Source organism: Pecten maximus, chromosome 17 (genome assembly GCF_902652985.1).
Source record: "Pecten maximus chromosome 17, xPecMax1.1, whole genome shotgun sequence".
Lineage (NCBI taxonomy): Eukaryota > Metazoa > Mollusca > Bivalvia > Pectinida > Pectinidae > Pecten > Pecten maximus.
Genome location: NC_047031.1, coordinates 14,628,676 through 14,643,758, shown reverse-complemented (window position 1 = coordinate 14,643,758; position 15,083 = coordinate 14,628,676). Strand labels below are relative to the sequence as shown.

The following is a 15,083-nucleotide window of genomic DNA, read 5'->3' as shown; positions in this document are numbered from 1 at the left end:
TGTGAATACTGTAACAAAATGGGCTTAGAATATGTAGAAGTTAAAACATCATTTAAAATAGTAATTATCAGAGAGAGCAGGTCAGAAGTCATGCAATACTCGACTAGGGAAAACAACACCTGTGATTGACAGGTTGAGTGTAGAATTTGATACAGAGCTCAGGGGTGTAGGCCGCGTGATTTCCTGAGTGATAGAACAGGGAAAGGATCACTCCAATCTTAGATGGTATTGCTATAGTCAGTATAAATTATAAAAAAATAACGTTAATATAATGAAAGAAAAACATAAAAGTGTATTAAGGATCTGTCTTGCGTGGTCAAGGTATGGTTAGTTTACATCTGCATTAAAACATGTTCATTAAGCTGTTAATACTTTGGACGACTGGACCAGGTGTCGCGGTTACTACAGACGTAACTGGCTAACCGGACACAATAATCAAATGTGGATTAGGATTATTAGATTTATACATTAAGATCCACTTTGAATCACGTGTTATTAATCTTACCGGAGTTAATTTCTTCGGTAGGCATGAAGAATTATTTAACTAGCGGTAAAACAGTCCGAGTATCCTCTTGTCCCTCCACCAAAAGTTAGACATTTCAACAGATACAACAAGTGTAAGATTTGTTCGCCGAAGAAACTGCCGGTGTTGGGATCAGAGGAAACTCGGACTACCGAACTAATAGTGTTATTCATTACATATTCGGTGGAGGACAAATAAACACCAACTGGATCTGACGTCACTATAAACAAACGTACGTGGTCGATATATCTAGTTTTCCTAAACCGAAGACATACTATTCAAATACTGTCGTTGATATCGTCCACGTATACCACAGGCGTCTGATGAAATTAGACCCTTCTCTACTGTATAATAGGAGTAAGGGTCAATATATTTTTTTCTATAAATACTAGCCAGATGCAGACACCTGTGTGTATACATCAGAACACGTGCGGAAACTGTGAAGCGAGTCGTCCTTTAAACCCATAAAATATAGTTAAAATACACAACCCATATTGAAACCTTGATGTAGTGTTATCAGTATTCAATTCATCTTTACAGAACGGCTATCTGGGAGAATATGAAAGAAAATAAAACATGTACGCTCTTTGATACGTGGTAATATATTGAGCTCCATACATGCGTTGACAACGACTGAATTTCAGGATAAAGTTGATTGATTCAGGAATCGATTGATTTTCCTATATCCCGAGCTGCTCATGGCCGCAGGAAAATCTACCTATTAAGTATACGTTTGTGTAAAGGTGTAATGTACAGGTATGACCGACCGATACAGGTAACGACACTGTACAGGTAAACCTTCCTGGTATACTATCCAATTTTGTTTGTCCGTATTGAAGAGATTTGTCTGTTCGGGAACAAATTCTACTTTGATTTCGTTTGCTGGAATGTCATATGGATTTGATTAATCTCTTTCTTGGATTATCAGTGTCAATGTGTGTGAGGTGATGAGGAATTTATGGGAAATTTAAATAGGTAAGTATAGAAGAAATCTATTCCATTTTAGATATATAGAAAGATGTAGCTCCTTGCACCTCGGAGTAACTCCGACCGACGTCTCTACGTAAAATATACTTTCTAATACATCATTTGTGTGTAATTGATTAATTTTCATGACGATGGTAAGAATGCTCATAATATATCACTCAGAACACAAAATACCTATATACAGTCTTGTATCTGAAATACAGAACGTTTATCATGCGTTTTAAAACTGTTCCTGTAAGATGTTGTGGTTGGAGGCGACTAATGAGAAACATTTTATACAATTGATTTTTTTTTCTTCTGTGTCCTGTGCCTAGATCACATTCAATCAAAATTGACCTCCCGTCCCCTTTCATATTTGCGGATAAAGAGAGTTAATTTATATACATGTATGTGCATATGAGAATAACAGCTAATTTGTACTCCAGCAGTTAGCAATGTGATATATTAGCTAAAGTACATCTATATAACAAACAGCAATTATATATCATAATTCGCAATTAAAAGTATACGGTCACGTGGGGTCTGGAACTTGTTTCACAGTCCATAATCGGGTAGTGTGGTGATGTGACTTGTCGGTGACATAAGTCTGTACAATATTTGTAAACAATAAACAATAAGTCGTTGTGTTGACAGACGGTTGTTGACGGTACGGATTTACTCTATAAATACACTGACCAGATCACAGGGACTTGACACAACATACTGACTCACGATACATATATAGACATTGACCCTGGGCTGTGAATTGAAGCCAGATCCCTGTGGTATAGGCATACTTGGATGACGCACTGGTTATATGGACTATTCCGGGGACTGTCTGGCGATTTGAGAAAACGAATATTTGGCAAACTATTTCGACAGTAAACATACCTTATCAAAAACGCTTACTTCGTATTCAATGTGGACGAGAGTGATTGACGTTGTTATCGTAATAAAGAGGGGTTTTATTCCACTCTGGTATCAACGTATATAATTATGCAGCTGTTTCCTTGGAACAGTAATATCCAGTGGAGTATCCCTAGCCATGTAAACGAGTGATGACATCTCAAGATTCCGACGGCCAGGTATCAATTTATCACACAGGGAATAAATGCACAATTATAAAAAAAATAAATAAAAAAATATGTATTTTAAATGTAAACATAAACTTAAAAGCTTAAGTTATTTTACAACAATTTGATCAACTTATATTAATCAGTGTTGTTGGTCCGGACGGTCAAGCGCGCGAGGGGTCTTACTGTGGGAGGAAACTATATTATACCCGGATAAAACCCATGTGGCTGGGTACGTAGGGGAGTTTAATCCCACGACAGCGTACACATAGATGTCATCTAAAATCGAATAACCGGCACCCAATATCAAGAAATAAAGTGGGGAAAAAACACCAAAAAACAATGAAAAAACAAAAAAACAAAAACAAAAAAAAACAAAAACATAAAAACAAACAAACAGTCTTAATAATGAAGATTATAAGACCGAAAACCACATCAATATAGAGATGGAGCACGGTAGAATCATTCGGGATAAATAATTCAATTATTCTTAATCACTTAGAAGTATAAAGGTAAATATTAGATCATCTAATTTTGTAGGGTGGTTATCGCGTATAGTATAACGTGAAGAACAGTCCGTTTCTTGTTGTCAATCGGCCCTACTTACTCTTTGTCGGATGCCCAGTAATCTCGATAGGGTTAATGAATGAGAGTCATAGAGTACTTCATTATTACACCGGATTAATATATATATATATACAGGTGCTGAAAGGTGGACAAGCTAACTTCATGGATTAACGACACGGGGATTATCGGATTAAGACAGGTATAAATCCGACAGATGATATGGACAACCGACTACCACCACTTAAAAACCAAAAGGTAAGACCAGGGAAATATCCCTGGATTGTAATAACGCTTCTGGGAAATTCCGTTAATCCGGAATATTCACCTTCCGGAATGTCCGTTTATCCGAAAATCCAAGTTTCTGTCATTGTTTTTTTGTGTTTATTTTTTTCTTTTTGTTTGATCTATATCAACTACTATCTATATGACACGAAATAACTACACACAAACGGATGGTTTGGTTTGGATTAACATATTTAGTCATTTAATGACGGCTTCTTCTGTGTGTGAGATGGCAAGCCTTCCTCACGGGGGCGAACGCTCAACTAAAGGCTAAAAGTGAGACTATGTTTAGGGAGACATTAGGACGAAGGAAGTTGAACAGAAATAATAGAAAATATCCCAAATTTAGTGGCATCTTCCAATCATGCAATGGAGACAACAGGTACAATTCTTCTACCCTACCTGCAGGGCAGTACATACAAACGTAATGTATTCTGTTAACAAATTGCATGTAACAAGGATACAACTCGTACATTTACATTGTCCATATATATACAATTTAAAATCGATCTGTTTATATCGACACACAACACAAAGCGAGAGAACTGTAAGATCTCTGGGTAATACTGACATAGAAGGTAAATTAAAATTCACTTTCTGATTAGTACGTTATCCAAAGTCACGTGTCCTCGTAGTCTGCTCGCAGTAAGGTTGAGTGTACCTACACTTTATGGAACATGAAGTCGATTGATATACGGAACAGCACACACGGACTCCAACTGCAACGTCTCGCACCTCGGCAAATTCCGTCAAGATTCGGGCCTTCACGGAATTGTTGAGATGTTGCGATAGACTGCGAGTCATTAGCCGCCAGTCTTGTTTATTGGCTATAACAGACTTGCATGCTTAACTGCATAATCCTCACTCGCAACAAATCGGCCAATTCCGCCAAGACTCGGAGTTGATTACGATCGAGTTTACTTAATTGGCCGAGATGTAGCGTGAAACAATACCAAACCAAAGTAGCCACGCCATTGATCCACATCGCTATTGATGTACCGATTTGTTGTTAAGATCACGTGTCTAGGTTAGTGGACCGGACTGTATCGACCACACAATTACCGGTGTGTATCATATATTTATCTCGATAATCCCCAGCCTATCCTGGTCGGAATTTCTACACAGTTTGTGCACGGAAATGTTATAATACAATTCTTGGACTTCATACTGCACACTTTTTATATTGTCTATTGGGCTCTGGTATTACATACCTACAGTATAAGTACGTGGTTCCATGTTTTACGCCCACGCACCAACCTGAAGCTGAAATGCGAATGTACCGGTCAATACCAATCTTTAGCTTTCTTCCACCTCCAAAACAAGGCACGTCCTTCAATTACCCTGTCTGTGTATAGGACATTAACTAAAATAAACCAAACCGATCTTTAATAGGCATATTTCATTTGTTCATGTATATGTATCTTGATTCAGAAAATTAACCATATTTTTTTAATAAAGATTGCATGCATTAAACAAAAATAAAACATCCAAAGATTTGATTTACCGGACTTCCCTCCAAGATTCCCACACTGTTAGCTACATGTAATATGACACACCTACATTTCTGTCCCCAGAAACAAGTGTACGTTAAGGTTGTGTTCCTCAAGGTGGGAGAGATCGACACCATCAAGGAGAACTTTGTAGCAGACGTGTTTATACAGGCAAGATGGCGGGAGGCACAACTCGACAACAGGACGGTAGGACGGATATGATATCGCTTTGTCACGTGACGACTAAAATATGTTTACCGTCTAATGGATGATTCGAAAATCTATCAATTCAAGATGTTTGCGAACGATTTAATGCTATACATTGAAAGTAAATTTGAAAAAAAAAGTTTGTAAGGGAAATAATTCTGATACAAATTACTCAATCGCAACATCTCGGGGGAATTGCCGGAAATCAACTGATTTCCGAAAATTGCCGGAAATTTCCCCGATGTGTTGCGATTGACAAATCACTACTAAACTGTGAATGGGGACTCTAAAAGACATCGGAGATAAATTGTGGGTGTGGGGGAGAACTTCAGGATTATCTTGCGTTTGTCTGAAATGGTTCCAGTTGGAATATAAACACCCACGTTCATTTCTCATTCTTTCACATAATGGTCAATTCAAATTTGTCAGTATGTGAAATGATTTGTCTTTATCAAAGGCGAAATCAATCGTCTTCTCATTTCAACATTGACAGAAAAAAGAATTTAACTTTGAAATTTGATAATATATTATGAGGTATAATACACCAATGTCACGTCGAATTACACTAGTTTTGCCTTTAATCAGGCCACGGAGAAAGACCTATCCGAGTTCTGGAGTCCCCGGCTCCTTGTCCATAACGTATTGGATGCCTCCAAGGATCGGACGTGGAAGGAGTTGGTCCATGACAGGGAGGGCGCGGCGTACGTCGTGGAGAAACGCCGCATCAAGGGACATTTCTCCGAGAAACTTGAACTCATGGATTTTCCCTTCGATTACCAGGTAGGGTGATGGTACCGCAATTAGGTAAAATATGTGATGGAGATACATTTTGGAAAAGAAAACTTTAATATGTATATTTCTGTTAAAACAAATTTTATTAGCGATCTAAATTGGATAGAATGGAACAGCAGTCTAAACATTATCAGTTATCAACGTCCTAAGACGCTTCAATCAATTAATAAACAAATCAATCAATTAACAAACCAATCAATCGATCAACAGATCAATCAATTAATCAATCAATCAATCAATTTATCTATCAGTGACTGCTACATTCTGATCTCACTTTATCAGTCACGCTCTGACATTAACTTACTGCCTCGTTCTGATTTCACTATATTACTATCTCGCTCTGATCTCATTAATTGTCTGTCTCGTTCTGATCTCAATCAAGTTCTCACTTGGTTTCTGTCTCGCTCTAATGTCACCTACTGCCTCTTTCTGGCTAACTTCTGCCTCGTTCTCGTCTCGCTTACGTACTGACTCGCTCTTATGTCTTTCCAAGTTAAGTTTAAGTTTCTGCTTTGCTCTTATATCAGCAACTGTCTGGCTCGTTCTTACCTCGCTAAATTTCTGCCTCGTTCTGATTTCGCTTACATTCTGCCTCGTTCTGATCTCAGAGCCTGAGCCTCCAGATCACGTCAGAATTATCGGAAAGCAAGGTAGCTATCGAGGAAGACAACAAAGAGATTAGCGCTATCAATGTCTCGTGCTTTGTGGACGAACAGGAATGGTTACTATACGACTTTGTGGAGTCCGTACAGGAGGTAAGTTAGGATTCTAGTCGACAGTCTACTGGAGGTAAGTTAGGATTCTAGTCGACAGTCTACAGGAGGTAAGTTAGGATTCTAGTCGATAATCTATAGGAGATGTCACTATAGTACCTCAACACCGCATAAATCCTTTGTTTAGGAGTTATTTTCCCTAATTCCTCCATTCTATTGGCGAAACAGGATTTTACAGCAACAAAGACTGAACGTAAACCTTGGCCAGGAAGTTGGAACCTTTGAGACCATTTCGGAGTATAAATATTCGTAATATGGTGGTATAAGTTAAGCCATTGGTAACCGAAAATTGATATTATCCTGGGGATGGCTTACGATAAGTGGCGCGATAGTATATGTTACATGTATAAAGTATAATATGTTACAATGTACGATTTAATTAAATACTTGACCGATGTAAGTCCATGAATTAACGTCAGTTTGACTTGTCAAATACTGCATGATAGTCATCCTTTATTCAATTTTATTTTCCCTGCTGATCTGTCAGTTTCGATAAAAAATGTCGAAAGAAGAGAGACAGCTACGTCAGTGAAATTCAATGGGAAGTTGTAAATGGTCACGTCATTGATCAATTTCCCCCAGCTTGTATTGCGCCTGCAAATCTCTCCCAAAATGCATTGTGATCCCCGTAGAATGTGATGATGTGCCCAAAATAACAAAGTGAACTATGTTCCGTCCCCTCAGAGCACTTGGTGGTCGCAGTGCACTCTGGGAGATATTGGTCCCGGATGTATGTAGTATGCGTAATGCATCTTGGGAGGAATTTGAATTTAATGTACTGCTGGTTTACCTCCAGGTGTCGACGAGAGAATTCTCGACCAAGAAGCACATCCAGTTTCCGTGGTTGGTGGTGGGCTGCAGTGCTGTAAGGCGGGCGGGATTCTTCGTATGGAACGTCATAATGATAATGGTAGGTAAAGGTGTATACATCAGTAAAGATAGGTGTATACATATATAAAGATAGGTGTATACATATATAAAGATAGGTGTATACATATATAAAGAGTTTGCTGAAAACAGATTTACGTCTTGACGGCACGAAAGAAAACACAATTTTTTGTTATATTCAAAATTAAAAGAAAGCATTTAAACTTTATTATGTATACCTGTCGGAAAGCGTCGACAACTGAAAATAGATTAGATTTGGAAAATGTTTCTCAAGTTACAAAGAAAGCTTCCGCATCCGCGATCATGTGGCGCGAAACGTACTCGAGGAGTTCCGAGTGAACAAAAGACTGGGTAATGATAATGAACCTATACTCGAATTTCTGCGTTATTTATATAACGGCACGCATGATTTCAATTTTTATATTATATTTACCGCCAAGTTCCGACATTTGTACTCAGTATACAAGTTAGGTATAGTTAGTTCGATATTTAACTCTTTTTATTTGTCCTCGACATTCGACATTGACTTAGTTATAAATAAATACTAACCTAGCTCAGCGGACACATCACAAGATAAGCGTTCCTCTGTAGTACCTAAACGAAATGTAACTGTACTAATTACAGGCCATAGGAGGCTATCGATTTGGAAAGCATTTGATGAATTGATTTAAACATATTTTATTTGTCATTTACAATTTGTTACAAAGGGATTGGGCACAAGTTTTCCAACTTATATTAAGCCCTCTCCCGATACAATTTTACATTGAGAAAAAATTCACATGATGGTAGTTTTATTTACATATTTACAATCTAATTTTATAAGAAATAGAGAGAAAGAGAGAGAGAGACAGAAGGGGAGGGAGACGGAGAGAAAGGGGAAGAGAGGGGGAGTTGGAGGGGGGAAGGAAGAGAGAGACAGAAAGAGATTTTATAAGATATTGATACAAATAATCTTATATATATGGGATATACATGTATATCTAAATACTTCAAAAAGACAAATAGTTTTGTGGTAGACCTAAGCGGACTCGGGCAACAATCACTTTGGTACACAATTCGACTTTCCTTTCGTTCAAACTTGTCTAATGTCTATGATAATCCATGCCAGTGGTGTCTTCCTCCTTTTCTTTTCTGGTCCTTCATTTATAACATTTCACACACACCCGAATGTCACCAGAGTCCGCAAAGACAAAAATACAATGTACATTAATTTCCAATTAAGATATTTTAAAAATCTATTTGTATTTTTAATAAATAGTTGGGTTGATTGGCATATAGTTACATTTTCTTGATGAGAAAGTTCATTTTTTCCGAATAGCAGAAGTTGCAGGTCTAGTGGGATGAAATAATTTAGATCACGAAACAGTTGCAAACGCTGAACAGAGTAATTATTACATTCAAAAAAGAAATGATATGCATCTTCAACAGGGTGTCCACATTGGCAGTGTTTAAAATTAATCAAATTTGCATGAAATAAATCGTTGTTAAGAGTACTAGATCTGTTTCTTAATCTTGCATGCATAATGTTATGTTTCTGTCACCAATTTGATAGTAGAAGGGAACTTTTGTTTCTGTAAAATTTTGAAGAGAATGTTTAAAGGCCGAGTACGTAACACTTTGTCGGATTTCGTTATCTAAATGATTCCATAGTTGGATAGTAGAGGGAAAGAAAGATGAATTAGTAAGATGTAAACGGTAATTTGGTAACGAGTAATTATTGGCATTTCTAAGGTTATATTGAGAATTTTCTGATACTAATGGTGGAAGAAGTGATGTTAGGTAATTTGGAGATAATTTATGTTTAATTTTATAAAAAAGCTGCAATTTTCGCCTAGAGCGTCTAATAGCAAGAGGTTATAAACCACTTTCAGAATATAATGACTGTATACTAGTGTAAGATGGTAATCCCGTAATCACACGTGCAGCTTCTAGTTGAAGTTTTTCTAGTTTATCTGAGTCACCGAGACTACACCCATCCCATACCTCACAACAATATTCTAATAATGGTATAATATACGAAGTATATATTCTATATAAAGTGTGGCGATTTAATATATATTTAAGTTTACGCAAAACACTTATCTGTTTCGATACCTTTTTACAAATACCATCAATATGACTGGTCCATTTACAATTTCCGTCCAATATAACTCCCAAGTGCCTATGATTTTCTCCATTTGATGAATTGTAGGTTTTGCCTTCAAGAGGCACTCTAGCGACAACACTGAATCGGTTACAATCATTGTAAATACTTGCGATAATTGTTTTCTAAAACCTTCCTTTGTAATACATCGTTTTGGACTTTCCATGTGATTTACTGACCGTCTGAAATGTTCTATACCAAGACCGAGATAAACATAGAAAAATCTACGAGATGTGGCTTATTTCTCCTTTCTTTATGTTCAACTTCGTACGGATATCATACTGCCTGGATCGTTGTCATGTTTAGGACAGCGTTAATAGGGAATATCTGTAGGAATTTATGGTCGCCGTTTCGTTTATCTCGTAACCTGGCAATGTCGCTCTAAGGTCGTGAGCGAGGGAGCGAGAACGCGACATCGAGATTAGCCTCGCTGCATCGAGGGGCGATATTGCAAGATTTCCTTTTTGGTCCCCACCGGTCACCACATGAATTCAGCGATAATTTGTTTTTTCTTTTCTTTTTAACAGACTTTGATCAGCTCCATTTCGCTGGCGACGTTCGCTGTGGACAGGTCTCTTCCCCAGAACCGTCTTCAACTCTCCATCACACTTATGTTGACCAGTGTGACGTTTAAATCTGTAGCCAGTGCCAACATTCCCAAAATTTCCTACTACACACACCTGGTACGTATTACACACAAACCTGTTACGTATTAAACAGTTACATGTTACGTAATACACACCAAACATTATATGTACAAACTCTGAACTCGTTCTCCACTTTGTAATTTCTATTGCTGTTCACGTATATTACGACTTTGTATATTATAACATGTGCTAATGGGCAATATGGCCCACAGTTAATAAAGAAATTGAAATTGAAATTACTCCATTACATATAGACGTACCATAACGTACGGTATCTACACAAAATAACTATTACGTACAACAAACGAAAACTGTTAGCATATATACCGAAGGTTCCACAGCGTATATCTTAACCTTCAGCAATGAAATAATGAATAAATATATGTTGATGGTTAAACTGAAAATAAACATTTTGTCTATGGTAATGTTTAACTTATTTTACAGTCAACTATCCAAAGGATGTCTTATGGGATTAACTTAGGGGTAAAATATTCACATTTAACTCAGATCCTATGTACACTTAGTATACATAATCAGGTGAAATTAAAACTATCGTGACGTCACACCATCAGTCTATAAATATTTGTTTACTTACAGGACAGATATGTGTTGTTTGGGCTGTTGTTTACATACATAGTATGTATATGGCACGCGGTCATCTCGAGATTTAACTATGACGTCAATCTTGGAGAGCTGATGGATTTCTGGGCGTTCATGTCATTCCTAATAATCTTCCTCCTGTTCCACTTTACTTACGGGGGATTCCTTATTATACAGGTACGTGTGTGGGATTCCTTATTATACAGGTACGTGGGGGTTACTTATTATACAGGTACGTGTGCCGTGTGGGGATTCCTTATTATACAGGTACGTGGGGGATTCGTTATTATACAGGTACGAGGGGGATTCCTTATTATACAGGTACGTGTGGGATTCCTTATTATACAGGTACGTGTGGGGATTCCTTATTATACAGGTACGTGTGGGGATTCCTTATTATACAGGTATGTGTGGGATTCCTTATTATACAGGTACGTGTGGGGATTCCTTAGTATACAGGTACGTGTGGTGATTCCTTATTATACAGGTACGTGTGGGATTCCTTATTATACAGGTACGTGTGGGGATTCCTTATTATACAGGTACGTGGTGGGGATTCCTTATTATACAGGTACGTGTGGGATACCTTATTATACAGGTACGTGGGGGGTTCCTTATTATACAGGTACGTGTGGGATTCCTTATTATACAGTTACGTGTGGGATACCTTATTATACAGGTACGTGGGGGATTCCTTATTATACAGGTACGTGGGGGATTCCTTATTATACAGGTACGTGTGGGATTCCTTATTATACAGGTACGTGGGGGATTCCTTATTATACAGGTACGTGTGGGATTCCTTATTATACAGGTACGTGTGGGATTCCTTGTTATACAGGTACGTGTGGAATTCCTTGTTATACAGGTACGTATGGGATTCATTATTATACAGGTACGAGGGGGATTCCTTATTATACAGGTACGAGGAGGATTCCTTGTTATACAGGTACGTGTGGGATTCCTTATTATACAGTTACGTGGGGGGATTCCTTATTATACAGGTACGTGGGGGGTTCCTTATTATACAGGTACGTGGGGGGTTCCTTATTGTATAGGAACATGATTGGGGATTGCTTATCATAGATAGGGATATTCCCGTCATACGGGTATTTAAGGTCGTTCGCCACATATTGGTATAGAATCCAAACTATTAAACGAGGATAGATCTATATTTGATTATTTTTCTCAAATTGAATTTTGAAATTGATGACAATACATAAGATGATGACGTTACGATATTTAACTATATTGCAAATTGTTAATGTTGATCTCCATATGTTATTCTTTGTATTTAGTACAATATAAAGTATTATGTTTGTACACAACTGATTGGCTGTCAAGCCAAAGGTAATGAAAATGAATTGAATGAATCGTCGCCTGATAATTACCATGACGTAAATTTGTCATTTTTGTACGGTTTTGTCGTCTTTTGTAGTATTTACTACGCCGTAAACAGCTGACAGCTAAGGAAATGAAATATGAGGTATAGTATAGAAATTCTACGTCAGCTTAATTTTCAGCATATTTTATGCAATTGTAGCGAACAATTGAAGTAAAAGGTGTTTTTCTCGAAAAGCAAAATTACACTGTCACTTACAATAAAGCTAATTTCGACAGGTCATAATCCACCAATTTTCCTCAAATTTAACGAAACTACGAAGTAAAAAGATGGGGGATTTCTCGCTAAAATTGTGAAATACATGTAGAACATAGTTTAAAAAGAATTTCTTTTGGCTTTCAGCATAACGATTTTATATCTCTAAAAAGCGAACGTGTTTAATTTCCTCCCTTTAACAGTTAACATAAAAACAACATCTTCATTTGACTCCGTACTAGATGTGTATTCAAGAGTTGTTTCCAAAATATTCCATTGATAATTGTGTTTTTACCATAAGCTTACATTCGTGACGATTTAATGGTGTTATCGATTCGTTTTGTTTTCTAGGAGAAGGCACTAAAGTTACTAGGGAGTACGTGGAAAAGTGACCGACAGTTAAACAAACGACACAGGCGGGTATGTCTAAAACTCAAACGTCACTCCAATATACCCCAGAGTGTATTGCGAACCTCCTATTAACCAATCGAAAAAACACTCGGGCATTTCCGTCATAGTTTTGTTTACGGAAAGACCGATTGTCCAGAGATTGTCCACAATACTAGCTTGCGCAATATGGTACATGTTGTTGCTTAACTTGTTTAACGTGCAGTATTTTGAGAGCGGGACGACTGGTTCATCCGTTGGCAATATAATGTGACCACATGTAATGTCCTATTGGCACGATTTTTCAGTGAGGTAGCATTATCACAAAGAAACAAACACTGATTCGATTATACTGTGTATCCCTAAACAAGCATGCATATCGTACACAGGAGAGGCCGACCTTATATGGCCATAGCTGTTTATAGGACGTTAAACAATACACATGGGAGGTCGCTCTTTAATGACCAAAGCTGTTGTTAGGACGTTAAACAATACACCTGGGAGGCCGTCCTTAAATGACCATAGCTGTTGATAGGACGTTAAACAGTTCAAAACCAGACTAATCACTATGCTTTATATTTCCTTCTTTCCAGAAACCCATACGGATGTCACGTGTACGGGTAGCACATATACCGGAACCGGAACCAGACCTGACATTTTTAATGGTAGACAAAGACGACATGTGATGCATTCGGAACTCCGCGAATGTGACTCGCACCACAGATTATAAGAGGCTCTCAAGAGGAGTTCCGATCGAGATGAGGAAAACCAACATTTCCGGTGACCTTGCCGACTTGTTATATATGACCAGGGCATTTCTTGTCAAAACTTCGTAACTGTGGTGTCCGCGAGTGTCAAAATGGTAAATTAAAAGATTTTAAATAGAGGGACTCGGCATGAATTTCTAATCCCACGTATGTACATATGTGGTATATACATGCAACCACGGATTGGGAATTTAAAGGAAAAACTCCGGAAATAAATGTGTACGCAGGTTTCTCGAATAATTAAATAAATATATTCTAAATGATCTGTTATGCTATATCAAAAACAAACTTGTTTATTTGATATGGCATTTGTCGTAAGCTCGTTTCATTTGAAGTTTGCAAGCTCATTTAATAAATTCAATATTACATTATCAAGTCCCTGTGATATAAAGCTGTATCTGTGATACAATAGAGTATATATATAATTTTTCATATTTTTTATCATAAAAGTGAAGTATGTCAATTAAAACATATTTTGTCGGACTTCAAGTTGTTGTATTTATTAGAAACACCAGAGAATCATTTCAAAATACAATTTCCCACAGTTGACAATAGACACGATATTTAGCTGATAGCAGCGAGGGAACCCAAAAGTGAGGTAAAATATGTTTTTTTTCTAGATGGCGCCCATCTTGGTTATCGGACAAAACCTGAAAAAATAACAACACCCAGAATCATTTTGAAAAGTTTGAATGGAATTCCACTAGTGGAACTTGAGAAGTTTGAAACAGATGTTGTTCAGGAAAACCATCATTGTGCAATCATCTTAGAAAAAGACCGCTATGGCTGCCGTGTCGAAGTTTTTTCCTCATCAGGCCCAAAAATAACAACACCTTGTTGGGTCCCCATCCGTAACATCCCCATCGAGCGCAATGGTACCATCGGAAATTGGAAGAAGGAAATTTAAAATGTTTTTTTTTTTTCAGACCGACCCGAAAAATATTACCTGCAGAGAACCGTATCTCAGAAGCATTTCCGGTAAGTATGAGTGGAATCCTATCGGTGGACCTTGGGAAGAAGTTTGAGTGGAATCCTATCGGTGGACCTTGGGAAGAAGTTTGAGTGGAATCCTATCGGTGGACCTTGGGAAGAAGTTTGAGTGGAATCCTATCGGTGGACCTTGGGAAGAAGTTTGAGTGGAATCCTATCGGTGGACCTTGGGAAGAAGTTTGAGTGGAATCCTATCGGTGGACCTTGGGAAGAAGTTTGAGTGGAATCCTATCGGTGGACCTTGGGAAGAAGTTTGAGTGGAATCCTATCGGTGGACCTTGGGAAGAAGTTTGAGTGGAATCCTATCGGTGGACCTTGGGAAGAAGTTTGAGTGGAATCCTATCGGTGGACCTTGGGAAGAAGTTTGAGTGGAATCCTATCGGTGGACCTT

General features: G+C 37.8%; 1 protein-coding gene across 4 annotated transcripts; it reads left to right on the top strand.

Annotated features, from left to right (window-relative positions):
- The first annotated feature begins 533 nt into the window (after positions 1-533).
- On the top strand, positions 534-14,185 carry LOC117316025 (gamma-aminobutyric acid receptor subunit rho-2-like). Of its 4 annotated transcripts, XM_033870516.1 has the most exons (12): positions 534-755; positions 1,064-1,498; positions 3,265-3,384; positions 4,986-5,108; positions 5,694-5,888; positions 6,509-6,655; positions 7,470-7,583; positions 10,232-10,387; positions 10,949-11,128; positions 12,390-12,437; positions 12,900-12,968; positions 13,529-14,185. In XM_033870516.1, exons 3-12 carry the CDS (start codon positions 3,349-3,351, stop codon positions 13,619-13,621), a joined length of 1,161 nt encoding a protein of 386 aa, XP_033726407.1. In that variant the 5' UTR covers positions 534-755; positions 1,064-1,498; positions 3,265-3,348; the 3' UTR covers positions 13,622-14,185. The 4 variants fall into 4 exon arrangements, with proteins under 4 accessions (XP_033726407.1, XP_033726408.1, XP_033726406.1 ...); XM_033870517.1 differs by lacking the exon at positions 1,064-1,498; XM_033870515.1 differs by lacking the exon at positions 534-755 and having other exon boundaries at positions 775-1,498.
- The last annotated feature ends 898 nt before the right edge of the window (positions 14,186-15,083 follow it).

Bases quoted from the DNA above. Each gene is read 5' to 3' on its own strand.
- LOC117316025 (XM_033870517.1), top strand. From the start codon at position 3,349: ATGGACAACCGACTACCACCACTTAAAAACCAAAAG. The intron at 7,584-10,231 runs GTAGGTAAAGGT...TCTTTTTAACAG, and splicing joins GGAACGTCATAATGATAATG to ACTTTGATCAGCTCCATTTC. The intron at 11,129-12,389 runs GTACGTGTGTGG...CGTCTTTTGTAG, and splicing joins GGGGATTCCTTATTATACAG to TATTTACTACGCCGTAAACA.